The 21742-nt window shown below is 43.1% G+C and overlaps 1 protein-coding gene across 4 annotated transcripts in view; it reads left to right on the forward strand.

Annotated features, from left to right (window-relative positions):
* Window positions 1-21742, forward strand: part of ARHGAP26 (Rho GTPase activating protein 26) — a 381779-nt gene that overhangs the window by 61543 nt on the left and 298494 nt on the right. Inside the window, exon 1 of one of the 4 annotated variants that reach the window (XM_039836424.1) lies at window positions 8321-10234. The exons of the other annotated variants lie outside the window; for them this stretch is intronic. Coding sequence (XP_039692358.1) covers window positions 10126-10234 — 109 coding nt within the window. The 5' untranslated portion in view covers window positions 8321-10125. Of the gene's footprint in view, window positions 1-8320; window positions 10235-21742 lie in introns of those variants that run through there. 4 annotated transcript variants of the gene reach the window in all.

Consider the following 21742-nt stretch of genomic DNA (forward strand, 5'->3'; position numbering starts at 1 on the left):
GTTCAGGGAGGACATTGAGCTTAGTGCTTTACATTCATTCACTCACAGGGCTTTGGGGGACTAAATTAGGCAACCTATGGTTAGCAGATGGTACATAAGAAAAGCTCAGTAATGGATAGCCAATAACACTATGAGGCAGGTAATAATAGCTTGCATTTAATTGAGTACTTGCTATTATCAAGGTTCTTTAGTTGTATTAACTCATATAATCCTCACAAAACCCTATCAGATTGGCTCGGTTATTAAACCCATTTTGCAGATCAGGAAATCAGGCACAGAGAGTTAAGTAATTCACAGAGCTAGTAAATGGCAAAGTCAGGATTTAAACCTGTGCTGTCTGAGTCCAGAGTCTTGGTACCCTTTCTTGCTTCTCTCAGGAATGGAATCTTTGTGTTTGTTGACATGATGTCTGGATTATTAGAGAGCAAAGGCAGGATATCTGACCCTCTTCCATAGACTCCACCCTCCTCTATTGTTTAATTCCAGGGCCAGGCACCCTCTGAAGTGGTGAAGTCATAGGGGCTCTGGATTGGTGGTGCCAATTTTCTGCCTCACTCAGTGAATAATCTCTCTGGGGTTTTGGGTTCTCACTGAATCTAGGGTTTATTCTTCGCCTTTGAACAGAGGAGTTGGCTTCCTTAAAGCCTAATAGCTTTTTTTCCTCTGTGATGACCCAGTCCTATAAATCATTTACAACTTTAAAGAAAATTTCCTTTCAGTGTTGGTATTCTATATAATCTGTAAGGTGTGAGCTGAATGCCCTGGCCGGGGTATGTTTATTAGGCCACCTTTTCTCTTTTGTGTGTTTTGGGCTTCAGATGATACTGAATCTCTTAGGCATGAAATGTGTAATTGCCATGATTTTTCTTGGTGTTAGTGGGTATTATATTTTTTCTGACTCTGATCCTTTTGCCTCTCTCACTTATAAGAATTTTTTTTTTTGACCTATGCTATGCTAAGTTTGCATAACTTAATTATTAGTGGGTATTTCAACACATCTTGAAGACAAGACTTTATGACTCATTTTTTGCTTTCTTTCCACTTAAGAAAATCTACAGGTCGCATACCATGTTAAACATCTCCTATACATTATTTATTCTTTAGACAAGTGTATGATATCTGTCATTGTCTCCATTTTACAGATGTGGAAACTGGAGGAAGATTACAGTACTCGCTCCAGGTCAGGTAGTTAGTATCCCACGTGGTGCTAGGCTCAGAGCTCGGAATTTTCTCATTTCAAATCCCGGGCTTTTTTTCCTGTGTGACTTATACCATGCTACATGTTCTTCAGATACCCTTCACATCTCTCACAGAACAAATTAGGAAACCAAAACAGTTTTGTATAAAATCCATTATCTGGAATTTGCTGTAGTTAATGCTCTTTCTCTTCCTTTTTGTCCTCTTTCCATTTTCCCTCTGAGTTTCCGAGATGAAGTAATGAAGTTTGGAGGCGAGAAGGCCTGGGGTTAGGTTCCCTTTAAGTTACTTGGCAAGAGAAAATAAAAGAGTAGACGTCATGAGAAACTTTCCTGTTGTATCTTTAAGCTCACAGGATACTCTGTCGGAAAGTTCTGTTCTTCCCACGAGAGGAATTAAAAAATGGAGGAAAGATCTTGGCGAAATTCTGTTTTTTTACCCTCTCCTGCTGACCAACCTCATTGCGTTGCAATCATTTCTCTGCTTTCTTCTTCTACCACCTACTTTGCTGTTCCTCCTACTAAAGACGTCTTTCTGACATGGCACCTCGTTCCTTTCAGTTGTCTCCTGACCTTCACTTTTGGGTTGATGAGAAGACTAATGTTTTAGGTTGCAGTGTCTCGCTGTGCCCACTCCTCTCCCCTTTTGCTCTGGTCTTATCCTTTGATACTTTGTGGAGCTTGGATGTTTAGGCATGAGCTTTCATTACCTCTGACTCTCAATTGAAGAAAAACAAGGACATGCAAAGAAAATGAATTTTGTAGTGAGATGGCCAGAGACTTAATAGTGTAAGAACACAGGTGTTGAGTCAGGCAAATCTGGGATAAAATCAAAGCTCTGCCACTTAATGGCTAGGTCACCTCAGGCAGATGTTAGAACCTTTCTGAGTTGGTTTTCTCGTATAGGCTTCAAAATGGTTAGGGACATTAGAAATAATTAAATGAATTAAGCATCCTGAACAGTGTCTCGCTCATAGTGGGGGCTTGATAGATGATTGTTGTTAGTTTAGTTGCTACAAATACACAAAACTAAGTGATCTAAGGGACTTGTGTCTAGTTGTTATGTTATAGGATCAATTTTGGAAAAAGAGGCACCTTTGGGAGTATCTAGTCTGAAACCTTTATTTTACAGACCAGGAAACTGAGACCCAGAGAAGTTAAATAACCCTGTCGTAGCTGTAGAGCTAGTTAGGGGCAAAGCTGAGACTAGAACACAGAACTTCCAGCTCTTAGCCTAAGCTCTTTCTATGGCATCATGATTGACTTAATTCAGATAGTTACACCAGCATCTCTAGTGCAGGGTTTGACAGAATCATCTGTAGAGGGGTAGGGTGTTAAGAAAGCAACTTCTTGGATTCCATCTCACTCTATTAGATCAAAATCTCTGGAGATATAGCCAGAGATCTTAATTTTAACAGACATCTCAGTTGATTCTTATGTTCTTATGAGTTTATATGAGTTTGAGATGAGTTGTCTTGAATTTGAGCCTCATCGACCTTGTGCTGTTATGGGTTGATATTGACAGTTAATCCCCAAAGCATTTTGGGTTAGTCATAGGAACAAATCCTAATGTAGTGGTGTTAGAAATAATGATGTTCACAGCAGCCATTGCTCATGGAATACCCAATGTAGAGTCTGAGCAGCTTCGGGCACTTGAACAGTGCCTGGTATATGATAAGCACTTTATAAGTGTTAAGTATAATAAACTTGCTTAACTCTCAAAACACCCCTTTGAAGGTTATTATTGTCTCTTTTACAGATACAATAAACTGATGTACAGAGAAGTCAAATAACTTGTCCAAGGCCACACAGCTAGCAAGTGGCAGAACTGGTATTTGAACTCTGCCTGATGTTGCAATCCATGAAATCCATATGCATGTGAAATATCCTTTCAGTAAATATTGAAATTCAAAGGATTTTCTCATTAGAAGACTATTCCTCCAGGTTTGGTTGATGTAGTCTGCTGAGACAGACTTAAAAGAGACCTCACACAAGTAAATAATCTCGATTCTGACTTATTCAAAACAACAAAAATTCTGGAGTGAGGCTTTCCTGAGAATGAACAGGCTGGTAAAGAGAATTTGTTCCAAAGGGAAACGTTCTCCCTTTTTAGTCTCTGTGCAAGTGAAATGGACAGTGAAGGAGAAGCCAGACTCAGCTTCTTAAAGTCCAGAGGACTTACAGACTGGAGGAAAACCTGTGTGTGCTGTGCAATTTTGTATTTTTTCTGCTGCTTGTTTTATGACATTCCTTGACCCAGAAATTTGGGGGCTTTATATATGGAGCCTTTCCAGCTGCACCCGGACTGAAGTCCCTTCCACTCCCTGCCCCAACCCCACCCTTCCACAGGACATGGAGGTTAGACCTACAGATGAGGGACTGATGTTATATATTGTTCCAGCTACTGTGACTGAAAAACCACCCTCAAACTTGGTGTAAGTTTTAAAACAGCGTTTATTTTACTCATTAGTCTGCAGTGTAGACAGGGCTCATCAGGAACAGCTTATTTCTGCTCTACTTGGCATCAGCTGGGGTGACTTGAGGGCTTGGGGCTGGAATCATCTGAATCCTCATGTGTCTGGTGTCTGGGCTGGGAGGACTAGAACAGCCAGGGGTGGGAGCAAATGGTCATCTCTTTATGTGGTCTCTCTGAATGGTCTCTTTAGCATGATGGCTTCACCTTTGCTAGGTGGCTCTGGGCTCAAAGTCATTTGTCCACTGAGTGTGTGTACGTGTGTGTGTGTGAGAGAGAGAGAGAGACAGACAGACAGACAGACAGACAGACAGATGGAGAAAGAGAGAGACAGACAGACAGAGAGTGCGAGCTTGCATACACTAGGCAGATATCATGTTGTCTGTAATGATCTAGCCTCTGAAGTCGTGCGGTATCATTTCTGTCATGTTCTTTCGGTTGAGATCATTGCAAAGGTACACCAGGTTCAAGGGGAGGAACCACAGGCCCCATTGCTTGGTGGAAGAGTGTCTATGTCTCATTCACTATAAGAATAACATGTGGATTGGGCTGTATTGGTATGGCCATCTATGGAAGAAATATATGCAACATACATGTTTACTCTAAATAGGCTCATTCAGGGCCTGTGTAGTCTATTGAGTCCCTTTATTATGTAGTTAGTGTGATTTATGAATTTGCAGATGTTAAATAGGCTACATAGTTTTTGTGTGGAACCTGAACTGAGTTTGCTTGGAGCCATGTGAATATATGGTGAAAAGTGGCTGGCAAATCCTTACCTCATCGTGGAGGAATAATCCATAGATTATTTTTTTCTTTTAGCAGAGAACCAACCCATAGGCTTTGTCCAGAAGCCTAGGCAACCTTACAAAGCACATAGTTACTCAAAGTTCTTCTGACAATTGTTTATTTGGGCCTGAAATGTTCAAGGGTCTGTGAACAAGACAGACAGGTTCTAGTCTTATGAAATTTAGATTCATGCGAAAAAGACAAACAGTAAGTGAATAAATGGATAAGAATTTCAGATAGTTATATGGTTTCTAGGTAAACAGGGGAGAGCCCAGGATAAGTGATAGTTGCCATGATGTTATTTGAGCTCAGTTAGTTGGCTAACAGTCTTCAGAAAAGATATCTGAGGAGTTTCACTTAGCCGTCTTATTGGGGTCCCTGTGTATGTGCTCCATTCATAAGCTAAGACGAAATTGTCAAGTAATGGCTAGGGTAAGCATGGACTTGTTCACAAAATCTTAGAATAATAGTTGGATTAGCTACACCTTCAAGATCTACTCTGCAGTTTTATTTTTCCCCTCCCCTCTCCAAAGAAAAATGCAATAGAGGAAATTTAGTAACATAAAAAAATTAGTTTCATACAGTAAACACATGTAATTCATGTTTTCCCTGAGACCGAAAGTACGAAAGGACACAAGAAGAGATTTTATAAATTTATGAAAACTGGATCTGTAAGCCATTCCTTAGGGAAGCTAATAATGTTAGGATATGTCACTCACCACTTAAGGACCTGTAAAAGTCTCTATGTAGTTTTCCTTCCATCATCTTATCCCATCCATACGGTAAATATTAAATGCGTGCCTTCTCTGTGTCAGTCTCTGGGGCTGAGGATAAAACAGTAATCAGAGTCCCTGCATTCATGGAGGCAGACAAAAAACAAAAAAGCAAAAAAACAACCAGACAAAATCACTGGAAGTCATATAAAAATAGCCAGGAAAAACGCAAATCATGGGTAATAGGGAGAGAATGACTTTAGGTGAGGTATCAAGGAAGGTCTCAGGAGGTGACCACAGGTGTCAGTTAGTGTGATGCTGAGCCAGCTGCCTAGTCTGGAAGAGGTATTGGGCCAAATCCAGACTATGAGTCCTGACATGCTTACACTGTAATTGAGGAAAGATTGAATGAGAGCTGGAGGAATGCTGTGGTTCCTGCACTGTATTCTGTCCTTGTAGCCTTGAATCCTTTGCCCTGGCTGGAGTGGTCCAGAATGACTACTCGGTGACACTGAGTGAGGGCACAGAGCTCCTCTTACTCTGAGCTCAGGTCTGATGGAAACTGTAGATTTCTTGGCTCTGCTTGAAGCTTGTCCCATGAGTGCTAGGGAGCAAGAGATGTCAAAAGCCTGACTTCATCTTGGCTTTCTCTTTTTGTTAGAGAGTAGTTGCTAAGTGACAGATACCTCTGGCTAGAGCAAAGCAGATGGCCAATTGGAAAGGGTGGAGGCAAGTAGAGTATAGAGTAGTGTCTGAGTCCTGTTGAAGGATGACTTCTAGGAACAAAAATTCAGAGAGAGAGTTTTATTTCCAGAGGGAGGTCTTATTGCAGAATTTCCCACGTTCGTGTGTCTACCTCTCCCCACCTCTCTGTGATCTCTGCTCTTGGTTTTGGGGTTCATAGACTTTTGCTGACTTGGTCAGAGACATGCAAACCTTGAGATCTGGTAGTAATTATTGGAGCAAGGTGGCCTGGTGTGTGAGAGTGCATTTACCCTTGTAGAACATTGTACAACTCTTCAAGAGGGAAAGAGCCTTTAAATGGGAACATTTGGTTCAGATTATTTTGATTTGTGTTAATGGGTTGCTTCCAAAGTCATGACTTGCTCTGGGAAATCTAATGGAGAACATTTGCAGGGTGTTATGTGTTTGCTTTTTTTTTTTTTTCCCCCCAAGTGATATTTCCCCTGCATTCTTTCCTGGTCACCTTTCTTTATTCTACAGATACTCCACTCTCATTTCAAGAATTTTTTCATCTTCAGAGAAGATATCTTTTCTTGAAATTGTTCTCGAAAAGAATGAGTGCTCAGTGTTTGGGTGTGTCAGTCTGTGGGACAGAAAGTTTGTGGTCACATCCCCCTTTTCTTTACCTGTTAATATCCTCACCTCACACATACTTTGTGTCATTTATGCCCCAGTCCTGTGTGCTTCTGAGCATAGCAGATCCTTGGGTTACTGTAGTTTTTCTGGGTTTAACACCCAGCATAAGAAATCTTTTGGATTAGGATAGAGTGGAATAAATTAGTTCCTATGTTTCTGGAAGGACTGGGAGAAAATGATGTCTAGGGGCCCCATGGGTAGAAACCAGTATTTTATCTGAAAACACATAGTAGCTAAGCGCATGGGATTTAGAAACCTGTCTCTGTTATACTCACCAGCCCTATGACTTTGGACAAGCTACTTAACCTTTGTGAGGCCAATTTCCCATCTATAAAATGGGGATGACAGTTTTCTCAAAATTTTGTTTTGAGGATTAGATGAGATAACACATGTAAAGGGCTTAGCACATAAATCAAAGTATAATTGTTTAGTAAATGGAAACTATTATTGTTAATTTTTTTGCATGTGCAGATTTCATAGATTGTGCTAGATTCTGGCTGTGAAGAATGGAACAAACCGATGAAAATTATCTCACTTCAAGAATCATTATCAGTTAGATGAATTTCTTGTAGAGACGAAGGGTCAATGAGTCAAAGGTCCCCTCAAACTATCTTTTCCAAAATCTCCAGTCCACCAGAATCCTGGCTTTTTCATCTGTTGGCATGTCTGAGTCAGAGGGGGATCTTTCCCACCTTTGATAACGTTTGTACTTATTTTCTGGGTTTCTTTCTGCGTTTGGAGAAGCTTGGCCATGACTATTCACTACCTCTTGTAATCAGCCTGGAGGTTTCCAAGCTGATTGGAAACCTTGGATGATTGCAGTACCTTGGATGATGTTGGAGAGTTGGCTCTGGGACTTAGGCTTGCTCCCAAGTCTTGCTGGCTGCTGCTGGCTTCCTGAGCATGCAGCTGGGGGAAGAGTGTGATCACTCCTGGGAGCCAAATTGAGGCCTCTCTCTCACCGGCATCTGAGTAGAGTTTAGGGGTGTAGGGAGATGGGCTCTTTGAAGCAAATAATGTGGGGTTCATCAACATAAAGATGGAACCTTTGATCCCTAGAACATGCTATTTCGCCAGATTGTAATAATTATGCTTACCATTCATTAAGTGCTTACTACATGCCAGATATGCGTGGAGTACTAATTTATAATCCCGATTTTTCCAGCAAGGAAATGGAGGCTTTTGGTGCTGATATATATGTGTGTGTGTGTGTGTATATATATTTCTCATGACTTCTTGTTTTTTTCCTGATGTCTAAAAAATTTCTCATCAATGTGTGAAGGCGTGTACAGGATGGGTATAGTGGAAAGAGTGTTGAACTGTATGTAAGTCAGGTTATAACCAGTCTATCTCCCCCACCCCACCCCTTTCCTGTCGCCCTTCCTCCCTTCTAGTTTATGAGATCTGGGGCTTGGCCTGGAGAAGGTGACACTATAATGTGGTGATTAGGATCCTGAGCTTTGGCTTCAGATGTTCTTGGGATTGAGTCCTAGTTCTGCCATTTGCCACTTAAGGGGCCTTAAGGGAAGTGGCGACCTTCTCTGAGCCTCAGTTTCCTCATCTGGGGGTGATAACTGTCTCCTTCCACTATTGTGGAGACTGAGGTAACACATGGTAATACACCTGGCAAGTGTCATTACATGTAAGGTAAAATTCAGAGACCGTTTTGTTACTCTTTCTTTCTCAGACATTCTTGTTTTTCCCTAAATGAGTTGTTGGTTTTAAAGCCTCCCCCTCCCCCTCCCTTTTTTTTTTGGGAAGAGTATCACAGACTTTGTTGAGAATCTGATGAATGTTCTGGACTCTCTCCCAAGAAAATGCATGTTCACCCAAAATCATAATCATTTGCAGAGGGTTCAGGACCTTCTAAAGCTCCTTGTCTCTGAGACCCTTTTTGATGATTGTAGCCTCCTTTCCCCAACGCCCTTTCTTCTTTTCCCTCTGACCTCTCCTGACCCATGGCTGAGGGCAGGGCAAGCAGAGCCATCCATGAGGGCTGGAGAGCTTGTGCTTCCTTTTCTTCCTCTGCTCCATTCACTAATAAGCAGCCTCCTGATTTCTTGGCCTTGGCGTTGCTGCCTAGAACAAGCACCAGGAATGTGCTGCAGGAGCTGCAGCTCTTGAGGGAGCTGCTAGGGGAGAAGGGAAAATCAGTCTGTCTTCCTCAACTGGTTTATTTCAGGGTTGGTTGAAAGGGGAGGGAGCAGTAGAGAGTCTGGGATCCCAGGAATAACAAAGCTACTGTGTATTGATGGCCTGCTCCAGGCCAGGAACTGTCCTCGGTGCTTTGCAGTCATTTCTAATCCTTACATGAACCCTACCAGGTGGATACCGTTCTCCCTCCCACTTTGCAGATGAGTTAACTAAGTAAGATAGCAAGTGGCAGAGGTGGGGGTCAGGTTTAGACTGTCTCAGTCATGGAGCTCTTCTATGCCATGCTGTTTCTGAGACGACTCAGCCTCCGGGTGAAGAGTAACTTCACGCCCTTTGCTGTTGAAAAAGGAAGTGCTTTTCCTCTTGGTGGCCTGACATCCGCGAATGCTGGCTTTGTTATGTGTTTTAGATGGCCTTCTCAGTGTCGAACTGCAGACATGTGTATTTTTAGAAAAGGAAGAGACTTCTCTGTCTACTGTTTATTATGTACAGAGACTAAAACCAGCTAATGCAACCGAGTGTCAGCCCTGGTGGATGTTACCTACTGGAAGCCCAGTCTTCTGGCTGGTTATTTGCTGCGATCACTTAAGGGATAGGACTGATCCTTGGGTCTCTTTTCTTGATAGATTTAGTGCCGAGTCCTCGCTGGGATCTTTTAGGCTTGCTACCAGCATAGCTCTTGGCTTATCTGCAGCTGATCAGGGGACATCTCTTTCTTTACTTCGTTTTCCTGCTTGCATTTTCCCCATTTTTGTCTCCCTGTCTCCACCCCATCCCCACACCTTTCATCTTCTCTAAAGCCAAGTGTCTTTTGAGTTCTTTGTTTTTTTTTATTTTTCAATTACAGTCAACATACAGTATTATATTGGTTCAGGTCTACAACATAGTGATTAGACGTTTATATAAAACTTACGAAGTGATTACTCCTCATAAGTCCAGTGCCCATTTAACACCATACATAATTATTACACTATTATTGACTGTACTTTACATTCCTATGACTGTTTTTATAGCTGGCAATTTGTATGCCTTTTGAGTTCTTGTTATTGTCAAAGAGGCATAGATTGTGCCACACTAAAATTGACTACCTAAGATATCCATGTGTAAAACCGTACACTGGGTGCTTGGAGTTCACAGAGCCAAACAGCTGCACATGGAAGGCAAGAGCAGTTCACTGCAACATTTAGGTCCCTCTGTGTCCCCATCACCTGCTCACATTTATAGCTGACACAGCCAAGTGCTCCTTATGTGCGAGTCACTGGCTCTGCAGATTATCGGCCCACACCTCCCACCAGCACGGTGAGGGTGGCTCTGGAATTATCTGGATTTTCCAGATGGGAAGACTGAGGCTTGGATGGGGCCATGATCTGCCCAAGGTCACGTGGCTGGGATAGTGCCTGTGCTCGCATGGGAGCTGGGATATATGCGTGAGGCGAGCAAGAGTCAGCACAGGACAGGAGAGAGGGTGGGGTGTGCCACCTTGATGCCCGTCTTGCTGTTCCCAGGAGGCTGTCCTTTGGTGTGTGGCACAGGTGAGCCAGAATTTCAGGTCCTCTTGAGGATTAGTCTCTTTGACCTTCTCCGCTCTGGCAAAGAGGATTTGGATGGGATTTCCTTGCACTGGGGATTTTGTCTTAGGGCTGCAGAACTGGGCCTGCTGCTTCTGGGATGTGCTGTGTCATTCCTGCTCACTCCACTGCTGTTACCTCCCCCACCTCTGCCCCTTTATACCAGGAGTGAAGACCGTATCTATTGGAAAGACGTTGGGTAGAAAAGAGACTACATTTTTTGCTCTTCTGCGAGGATCTATATATAGGATGTTAAGTAACCATTTGTAAGATGCTTCCTTATCTTATTTTGGTACTTTAACAGGTCTCTTTCCCTCCCTCCTTCCCTCCCTCCCTTCCTTCCTTCCTTCCTTCCTTCCTTCCTTCCTTCCTTCCTTCCTTCGTGCATTCAGGTATTCAGGCATTCATTCATTATCTATCGATTAATATGATTAAAGCATAGACATACATCAGTAGCTTTCCCTTAAAGGAGTTTGCCATGGAAACAGAAAGACCCAGAACCAGCCAATGTACTAAGGATTTTTCACATATAATTTCAGAACAACTTTGTGAGGTAGATGGGAAACTGAAGAAAGGGGAGCAATAGAGATTAGTGATTAAGCGAGTGCCTGGCGGGTAGGACTGTCCCAGCAGGAATCTTAGTTCTGTTGCTTGCTATCTGTGGCCGTTGGGCAAATTACTCAGCCTCTCTGATCTGTTTTCTCATCTGTGAAAGTATAACAGTGTCTTCCTCATAAGATTTTGAGGATCAAATGAGACAATGTTTGTAAATTTCACAGGATTTTTTATCTCCTTGTTTTAAAGATACAGAAACAGAGCCTTAGGAAGGCTGCTCCAGTCCAGCTCACACAGTGAATACAGTTAAGGACAGGACAGTAACATATTAACTGCCATTAAATGGCACAGGGTGCCACGAAGAGGTTCAAAGGAGGGAAGTGGCACCTGCTTTGTGTGGGTGGAAGGAGATACTGTAGGCAGGCTGGCATGGGATTGGGGAGGACTTCATGGAGGAGACGGCATTTGGAGGATCAGCCCATTTGAAGGAGAGGAGATGGGGAAGCTGAACACTGTCGGTGGAGGGAACGGCAATGGCACATGTTCAGTGATGAGAATCAGGTGGTGCGTGAGCTCAGGAACTCTCTGATTCAGAGCTGAAGCAGGGCTATGTAAGCCCCATGAGGGTGGGGCCCGGGCTGGGTTTGTTCTGACCTAGAATAATGCTGCTACCTGGGTGGGGCTCCATACATAGTTGTTCAGTCCAACTAAATGGCAGTGTCCGGAGGTGGTAAAGCTTTAGATGGTGAAGAGGAGTGACTTGGGACAAAGGAATTTTGAATTTCACTCGGAGAAATTGCTTTTTACCCACAGTGAGGCTTAAGATTGTTTATTTCTGCTATAAAATGCCAGCCCTCTTAGCTGCCTTACTTAAACTGTAAGTCACTCTAGACACCAATTTTGGTTTGTCCTAGACTGTGAATCAGATACTCCCTGAGCTATCGGTCAGCATTCTGATGGTAACAGGAGATTATAGAACAGGGAGGACATCTATCTTCCCGGGGTCATTTAAATTTGAGACCAGAGAACTTCGAACTAAGCAAAAGCTTATTTGAAGTAAATATTGTGTGTGGCCTGTTGGTTTTCTCAGTCATGTTTTCCTCCTTTATTCTCCTCCTGTTTTACCTTGTTTTCTGTGGTCAAAGTCTCACCGTAGGTGGTTCTCAAGCCTCTCACTTCATCTAACATATGTATTAGAGAAAAGTCATGTGCAGAGCTGTTATGTAGATGGTGTGGGTGCTGCCAAGGTGAGCACATGTGAAAGAATCCTGCCTACAGTGAGTCCTTTGAAAGGCAAAGAATTACCTCGGTTTTGAACACTTGTGCTCTAACTTATGATTCTTGTGTGGTTTTCATGCATTGGATTTTCCTAGAGCAGGCTACAAGATTGGAAACTTCTGAAAATAGGGACCTGCACCCTCACCATCTGTAGTCCAGCCAAGTTTTGTAGGAATTAACCAATGGGCTTCTGATTTATGGGCCAGACTGTCTTTCCTTCCCTCCTGTTTAGTTTCTTGACCCGACAAAGTAACAGGTGTCAGGATGAATGTCAGAGTGTTATAGATCCCAGGAGCAATTATCTTTGTAAAATTGGTTTTATGCTGGAAGTAATGATTCAGATCATCATTTACTGAGTCTCCTATGCTGTTTTTCAGTTCCATGGTGATTCCATCCCTAACTCCAACTTGATCTAAAAAAATGGTTTTATCACTATCTTCTCTGAGCCATAAACAGCACTTTAAAAGAGGGCAAAGGGATAAGCATGAAGGTCTACAGTTTTGCAAAATGTTTGGAAAGACTGAGAGGATAATTTTCATCTTAGCCAAGGTAAATCAGTAGGTTTTCATAAGGTAGGTATGGACTCTGTTCTCTTTCTAGTTTCCTCACTGTTGGGTGTGACAGAGTCTCATGCAACTCCGCCCCCCCCACCTTCCTACCCCCACCTCCGCCAAAAAAAACCCCAAAAAACACAACACCCACATATACATAAGAACAAACAAGCCACAAGATTTCAGAGCAGAGGCAGCAACTGCAGCCACTTCTTTTGTCTGTTCCCTCCCAAAGACCTCATATTTGTATTCGACTTGTCTTTTTAAAAGGTGAATAGCTCTTGGGAAGGTGTGTGTGTTGGTTCGCAAATATTACCTACCATGTGGTTTTTGAATAGCACGTGCTATATGGTTGGAGAGAAAAAGGAACTCTCCCCTTAATGGGTTCATCAGTATCAGAGCAGTCCCCCACTTTGAACCTCGCCCTCTTCATCATAATCCTCCTGCCTCTCTGGACTTGATCCAGGGCGTGCCCCACAGTGCATCATTAGATGCTCCTCCCTTTTTAGGCAGATTTTTCTCTGTCTGCAAACATGCTTAAGTCTTTATTATCTTTAAAACAAGGGGTGGGGGAAGTGCCAATCCCAACAAAACTTCCCTTTGTGCTGCTTTTGCTTATGTACCATCCTGTGCTGCTGCTGCTGCTTTTGCATCTGGACCGCTTGAAAGAGTATTTTGTATTTACTATCTGTTTTGCTTTACCACCAAAGGCCCTGAAGTCTGGCTTCTGCCTATAGTTGTCTTCTGAACCTGCCTTCTCAAATGTCCGTGGGACCACCTGGTTCATCAAACCAGTGATTGTTCTTAGCAGTCCTCTTCTATCTCCAGACTATTCTCCTTTGCCTTCCTTGACAGTGTGCTCTTCATGCTTCTTTCAGCCCTTCTGAACATCCCTTCCTGGCTCAGTTTTGTTCTGTGGGTCTTCCCGAGATTCCTGGCCCTCTTCACTTCCCAGACCAGAGGGTCTGCCTCTGTTGCTAATCTCTCCAGTCCCTGGCTTCCGCCATCACCACATGGACATGGTTGCTAGCCTTCTCTCTAGCAGCTCCGGCCCCTCTCCTGTTCTTCATCATACTGAGAGGTCCAGAGAGGTGAGGAGACTTGACTGAGTCACAGCAAATTCTTTCTAGAGTCTGTATATTTCTAGTGTCCATTCTACATAGGCACATGCCCTGTCTCCAACCTTGGACAGATGGTTCACTTTGGCCAGAAGATAGAAATTAAACTGCTCTAGCAGTAGTTGTCCTCCTTCCAGAGGCATTGTGGAGTGTTCACAGGTGTCAGTGGGTATTGTTGAGGGGACCCCATTGTCCTCTGGGGACATGAGACCGGCCCTCTGTGCAGGCATTGCTAGAGTCCTCTCTATCAATGTATCTGCTGGCCACGGTAAAAGGTTTTCCTTGGGTCAGAAAGTCAGCATGGCAGAATCCGGATTCTTAAAGCCGTTCTTGTATCTGTCATAAAAATTCAGAGATTTTTATTTCTTTATGGAGGCTTTCTTGGAGCAGATTTAGTTTATTTTATTTTTCTTTAAGTGACTCCATAGGATTTGTGCTATTAATTCGGAAGCCTCTGGCTTGTAGCTGCAGGGATTTCATCTGCTTCTCACATGCATTCTCACGTATTGATGCATTTTGGCTCCTTGCCTGTGGACTGCCAGCAGTTGGACTGATTTTACATGGAGGATGGTGGAAAAGTTCTTTGATCCAGAGGAGTTCTCTGTGTCACCCTGGACTCGCTGTCATCATTACAACTGTAAGTAAGTTGTGTCTTAAAAAATCAACAAAACAGAAAAACATACCAGCCAGAAGCCTGCAGTCAGAAAGTCTAGCTGTTGTCTTTCCTTATCTCATCGAAGTACTGTGACACTGAGCCCTTCCTTTGGCACAGAGAGATGTAAGAGTCAGTCTCTCCTGCAGAGTTGCTGCTCTGAAACCTTTGACCTCCCTCATTTCTTAAACTTGTCTTTGTCAAGCCCCAGAGGTGATAGAAGTACTGAAGGGGGAGCGTCAAAGAATCTGCTTAGCAAAGTTCAGCTTAACTGTGGCTTTCTGGGGCAATTGATGGGCACCTTATCCTTATTGTGGTGTAGCTTAGATTTTAAAATTGTGGGGTCTGCAGAGTCTCCTGGCTTTATATCTTGGTTTCATCACTTACTGGCAATTTCATCATTTTTTAAAATGGTTTTACGACAGTAGTACCTACTTCAGAGAGATTTTGTGAGAATTAAATGACATAATACAGGTATCCCCCACTTTGTGGAAGTTCACTTTACACCATTTCACTTGTACAAAAGACCTACATCAGTACCTGTTTTCACTAATGGAAAGAAATTTGAAGAGGCTTTTCACTTTTACCAAAAAAAGGCAAAAATAGAAAATATAGCATTCAGTGCTTGTTTTGCAGCGAGCTATCATAGAGGTGGTGTGCGCCCTGAGCAGCGAGAGCGACTCCGCCAAGCTCTTTCCCGGGAACCACACACTCAGTGTCTCAGCATAAAGCATAAGAGCTTTGACCTGTGTCTGTGAGCGTCTGTGCTTTGTCTTGATTTATTTTGTGCCTCCATTAGCAAAATGCGTCCTAAGGTAATTACTTCTTCGCTTTACCCCATTTGGGCTTACAAAAGAGTTCATAGGAACGCCACTACTTTCGGATAGCAGGGGAAACCTGTAAGTTTAAAGCACTGGACACATAGATAGTAGGCTTTCAATAAATTGTTTTCTGTCACGCTGTCGAAAATCCTCGGAGTAGCCATTACTTTGTTCTGAGAACGCTGCAGGCCCTTCTCAGTGTATAGATTGCACCTGTCTTTTTTACTTGGGCATGCATCTGTAGGAAGCTATAAGCTCCAGGAGGGCTGGGTTGCGCACGTTTTTGTTCTTAGTATACAGGAGAAACAAGCAGACAGTACCTGGCCCATAGTAGGTGTTTAATAAATCCTTGAGGAATGAATGAATAAAGTGAGCAGACCAAGAACAGGAATATAGCAGAGTGTGGTATGTTTGGTGTAGCTTGGCCATTTTTGTTAGTTTGTGGCTACAGGAACCTTCATTATCCTGGGGATCGTGAGAATAGGTAGGAAGCAAATTATTGGGGAAATTATTATTTTTTAAACAGCTTAATTGGCATACAAAAAACTACACATATTAAGTTGTAGAATTTTATCATTTCTGACATTTATATATACCCATGAAGCCATCAACACAATATTAGCGGAATTTTTAATGCACGTCTCAAAAGCCACTTTTCCCTTGGCCTCATCAGGAAGGGCGGGAGGGAGAGTCTGCTTTCTTCCTCTTCACACCATTCCTTTCTAGCATTTTTACATTCTTGCCACTGAAATTATAGATGATTATAGTGTTTGTCTTGTCAAGCATCTGTTTTTACTAGGTTGCAGGTGAGGAGGGTAAGGACCATATCGGTTTTGTTCAGTGTTTTATTCTCATTGCCTCCCACAGTCTCCAACACATAGAAGAGGCTAAGTGGAGAGTTAAGGGGTGAATGAATGAACCTATTGCCAGAATAGATATATGCCGCTGAATTGGGAGCAAAGAAAGCTGTTCTCAGACATTCAGAGTTATTTTTACCTCAGCAGAGGGAAATCAAAGGGAAAAGGCCTCCGAGGGGTCTGAGTTGCTGAGATGAGACCCCTGGAAATGCAGGGGATCTAACATGATACAAGCCAGACCTAAAGTTGAGGTATGTGGGGACTTACTCTGTTGTTCTGAGACCCAGCTGTTCTGTGGAAGGTTAAACATTTATGTCGGGGCTCTTTGAGTTTTTTTTTTTTTAATTCTTATTTTTTTATCGTAAATTGATTCTCTAATACAGGCTGACATAGAAGGGGGCTTTAACTGGGTACGCTGTTAGAAGGACCCCCAGATCGATCCCTTTGTTTTTCTCCAGCTTGTGGTATTACCCTCCTCCCCGCCACCAGTCATAAATGACAATGAAATTTTCAGAGACAGCGTTGATTCCCTCAAAGCTCTCTTAAGCACTAAAGGAAGAATCACAAAATAACAATTAAAAATGACACAGCCATGTAGTAGTGTGTGGTGTGCGTTTTGGCAAGTGTCAGCATTTTAGAGCAGTAAATACTCTCCATGGTGGGGGAAGAACAGGCAAAACAGGCTTTTAAAATCCCCATTCCAGAAGAAAAGGGGAGGGATGGGAAATAAGAGCATATTTGTGTTGAAGCTAATTTTCTACTAAATGTTTGCAGAAGAGGTGAATAGCAGATTCATTTAGAGTCAGTTTTTCAGATGCTAGGAGGCAGCTGGTTAGTCTGGGATGAAATGAGGTATTTCTAGAGGTACCACTTAAAGGGCTATGGTAGCTTTTGCACTTTTAAGTTGTATTTTTGCACGTTTCATCCCAGTGCTTTGCTCCCTAGATATCCGTCCATCCTTCCATCTCCATTGTTATTGACTGCCCGTTTGTACCAGGCACTTTTTCTTCCCTCCGTCCTTCCCTCCCTTCCTTTTACCCACCTACCCATCCTCAATCTGTTCATCCTCCAGCCCCAAGTATTGACTGCCTCTTATGTGCCAGGCACTATTCTAGGCTCTAGGAATCCAGAGTGGAAAATAATTTAGCAGAGGAGACAGGCTCATGTAAAAGATTGTTTTATGATTTTCCAGCTTCGATGTGAGGTTATTAATGGCTGACTTATACCTCCCCCTACCCCATTTGTAATGCTACGAAAGCACAACTTGTATTTGCTTTTTGCTTACCTCTCTAGTGACTAGTATATTGGGCGTATAGGTGCTCAATAAGTAGTATTTTGAGTGAATAACAGAATAAATGAGTGATCTGTATAGTGTAGGTCACACTTTGATAGGAGTGTAATCACAGCTGTGAGAAATTGCACAGAAGACAGAATTACTAACACAAATCTCATATCTTGGCCAAGTAATGAAGAATGAAGAATGTTTGTGCATGCTGTTAACTATTTGTCCATTTGCTCATGTACTCGGTGATATTTGTGAGCTGCTCCCATGTACAAAGCTGTGGTAAGCAGTAGGCTATGGTGGAGCATAGGATTGACATGATCTCTGTCCTGTGGGAGCTGCCTACACTGAGCAAATGTGGGAAGTGCTCGGAGGGAGAAATCCAGATATAAGGCACATAGTGGGAGCCATCCTGGGCTAGCAGTGTGTGTTGAAGCTGCCCCTTGAAGGGTCACCTGGAGGGAGCCAGGTGCCAGTAGTGTTGGGCAGGGTGAAGGCGCTGGTCTGGTAAGGAAGCCAGGGTGGCCCCGGTGTGGAGAGATGCTTTCCGTGAGGCCAGGGCTAGGCCATCTGTAGTATCTGAAGAACAGGCATACCTTTTCGTGTTGTAGAACCCCTAGATTTTGTTAACGATGTGACTTAACGGCTCCAGCTTCCTAAGAAAGGAACTGTATTAGCTTCCTGTGGCTGCCTTAACGAATTACCACTGGGTGGCTTAAAACAACAGAAATTTATTCTCTCACAGTTCTGAGGCCAGAAATCTGAAATCAGGGTTTCAGCAGGGCCATGCTCCCTCCGAGTGCTCTAGGGAGGAATCTTTCCTTGCTTCTTCCCAGCTTCTGTGGCTCCTGACAATTTTTGATATTCCTTGGCTTGTAGCTGAATCACTCTAATCTCTGCCTCCTTTTTCTCTGTGTGTCTGTGTCCTCTCCTCTCCTCATAAGCACACTAGTCATTGGATTTAGGGCCATTCTAATCCAATATAGCCTTATGATAACTACTTCCATCTGCAAAGACCCTATTTCCAAATAGGGTCATATTCCGAGGTTCCAGGTGAACATGAATTTTGGGAACATTATTCAGCCCATTGCAGGAGGGGATGTCGAAGCTGGTGGAACAGTGCTGGGAGGCTTCCTCTGGGTCTTCTCATTCCTCAGAGTTTTGGGTTGACAGGAAGCAGGGAGACTTGGTCATGGAGAGCGTGGGCCACCGGTGGTTGGGATTCCAGTCTTGGAGGACTTCTGGGTACAGGATTCTTCTCAGATGCTGAAGGAAGCTGTGCGACTGCAAGAGGGGGCCCAGGTCAAGAATTTCCCCGGCTTACATCCACCTCTTCTTCCCGCGGTGAGGGGAGACTGCAGGATTTCTTACTGACCGTCCTTGGAGCACCTTGAGACAGGAGGAAGTGTCCACGAGAGTAAAATGGCCAGAATAATTAATGACCCTGGCCGACAATGGCCTCGGGTTTTTCCATGGTTCTTCTCTTCTCTGGGAACAGTTTCCTGCTGCTTTCTTGGTGGCACATTGCCAGGGACTTTCCGGGTCTACAGGACATCACTTTCCTTTTCTTTCTTGTTTCTCTATTTTCTCAGGTTCAGTATTTAGTAGCTTCTTCCAGTTCCCTGGTTTTACACAAATTACTCAACAGTGTCTTCCAATAGCAGTGGTTCTTAAACTTACTGAGATTTCCAGATTTGCTTTCCAATATGAAAATTTGATTCCCAAATCTGATTTCCAGATTTGATTCCCAGAATTTCTGATTCAGTAAGTCCGTGGTGACCTGGTTCCGGTGAACTTCAAAAGCCAAATCGAGAAACCCTTCCCTATAGCGTATATTTTAGCATGCATCTGTGCATGAACAGGTATGCATGTGTGAGTGTGTGCATGCATGTGTGTGTGTTTTTTCTCAAGTGCTACCTGATGTATTAGATAGGGTAGCTAGCTTCTGCATTTACATGATGCCAGTTGACATAATTTGGCACCAGATTATGTACTTCAATTCTGGCACAGATATGCTGTCTAGGTAACACAAATGCAAATTCTTCTCATATCATTTGCCTGTAGGCAAAGTGATAAAATAGAATTAGTGGTACCTTGAAAACATAGGCATACTGTTGGGTAAGGAAGAAAGTGAGTGAGGAATGTGTGTTTTATGACTTTCGATAAGCCCAGGAAATGGGGTTCCCATTGTTTTGTGTGTGTGATGGGATGAATAATGGGATGGCTGTTTTATCTTCATTTCTGTGACCCAGCTTTCCCTTTCTGTAAAATGAGGATTGTAGAGTTTGTCACTCTCCTGACAACTCTTAAAGAGTCACATTCTTATTTGTGTACTTATTTATTAAAAACATTGTTGGGGGCCAACTAAATGTCAGAACTACGATGACTGTCCTTTTATGAACACAACATATATGGCTACTGCCTGCCTGGCATTTATAATGTCGTCAGGGTAGGACACATTAGACAGTTATCAAAATCAAAGGAAATTACCTATACTATAAATGAGCGGGAAGGGAAATTCTAGGGAGCAGCAAGAGCTTACCACTGGAAGTGGGTTGGGGATGAAAGGGGGCCACTGAAAAGTGACTCTTCAAACAGAATGCGAAGAGCAAAGGGATAGTAACTTACCACTGGAAGTGGGTCGGGGATGAAAGGGGGCCACTTTCCTGAAAAGTGACTCTTCAAGCAGAATGCGAAGAGCAAAGGGATAGTAACTAGGTGGAAAAGGTTGGGGGAATGCTGTGGGCAAACGGCACAGCACACACCAGGGCTGAGGAGCGGCCACCTTGCTTCCCGTGGTGTCAGTGAGGAGCAGTGTCTGAGCTGTGCCCAGGGACTAGGCTGATTCCTTTTTAGATTATAATGCTGATAGAAGGTCAGCAGGGTAGTGGGGTGTAAAAGTGGGTGGAAGGGGGCCGAATGGCTTGGTCATCTGCTCATCTTTACACAGAAATAAATCAGCATGACATTTTATTTATCATGTTATTGGATAAAACTGTATATTGTTGATAGTTATTGTTTATTGAGGGCTTGCTGCAGCCAGGCCCTGTGCTAAGTGTTTACAAGCATCAGCTCTTTATGTACAGAAATCTCTGGAGGCAGGTGTCCTTTTTTTTCCATTTCATACAGATGGAGATGAGTATAGCGACCTTGTAGGTGGCCGAGGTGGAATTTTGAACCCTGTGAGTTCGTTCCCAGAACCCCAGCACTTACCTGTTATTCCAGGCTTATTTGGGTGGTTGAGGGCTCGATTTACTTACTCTGCCTCGTCTTGCCTGACACTCTCACGTTCATCTTAGCTGTTAATGAGAACAACCAGAGGTGTATCTGATTTCATGTATTACCTCCAGGTTCTGCTGTTCATGACTTTCTGAGTTAATAACAGTTCAATGAAGATAAGCCCTGATTCTTTGATCTGGGTTTTTGGTTTGGTTGTTGATTTTTCTTTTTGTCCTTTGCTAGAAAAGGTTCAGGCTTACAGGGAGGTGACAGGCCTTAGCTTCCCTTTTCCTGCTTTTCAGGTGAGGTCCTTGCTTGCTCAAAGTTATGTTAGAGCAAACATGATTGTGAGGCTGGAGGAGGCAGGCCTGAGGGTATAGAAAGAGGATAAGTTATAGAATTTTGGGGTGCTGCGTTTTTTCTTCACAATTCCAACTCCTATCTAAAGACCTTGGAAGAGAAAGATCTGCCCCCAGGGTGACCTGTGGAGAAATTAATGTGGTTTGGAAAAACATTATCAACCCTAGTTTACTATTTTGCGATTATCCTCTTTTTCATTTAAAAGTTTTACAATTCTTTTGGCAAATCCTCCTCACATCTTTTCTGAAGCAGCAGTATTTGCTTTCCATTCAATTTATGCATGAAGAAAGGCACAGAAAGAGGAAGAAATGTCAGTTGCTTGATAACTCCATGGAAGAGGTGGTGACACTCGGAACTGTAACTGTTGAAACAGGTTCTGGATTTCTGTCTGGTGCATGGGCCCTGTTTATGTGGGTCTGGGACAGGCAGGGCAATCCTGCTTTTGTTCCTCATCTACTCGGTTTTTCTGGCTTCCTGTCCCTTCTTTGTTTTATTGGCAAGGCCTTTCTTTTACTTATAAACCTCTTCCAACAAGGTCTGGCTTTTGCTCTAAGTTTATGACCATAGATTTTGAGATGGTACACGTCACCCTCTTAATCTAATTGAGCCAGCACATCATTGTGAAGACATCATTTTATTTGGGGGTATTAGTTGCTATGGTTATTTGCTGAGACTAAGAGTCTGTGTTTTCTCAATTAGATTTTTGGATACTGCTCTGAGAATGACAAGAGGTGTGCCTCCCTGTAGGAATATCCAGTATATACCCTTGCCATTAAAAA

This window comes from Pteropus medius, unplaced genomic scaffold (assembly GCF_902729225.1).
Source record: "Pteropus medius unplaced genomic scaffold, Ma_sr-lr_union100, whole genome shotgun sequence".
In the NCBI taxonomy this organism is placed as follows: domain Eukaryota; kingdom Metazoa; phylum Chordata; class Mammalia; order Chiroptera; family Pteropodidae; genus Pteropus; species Pteropus medius.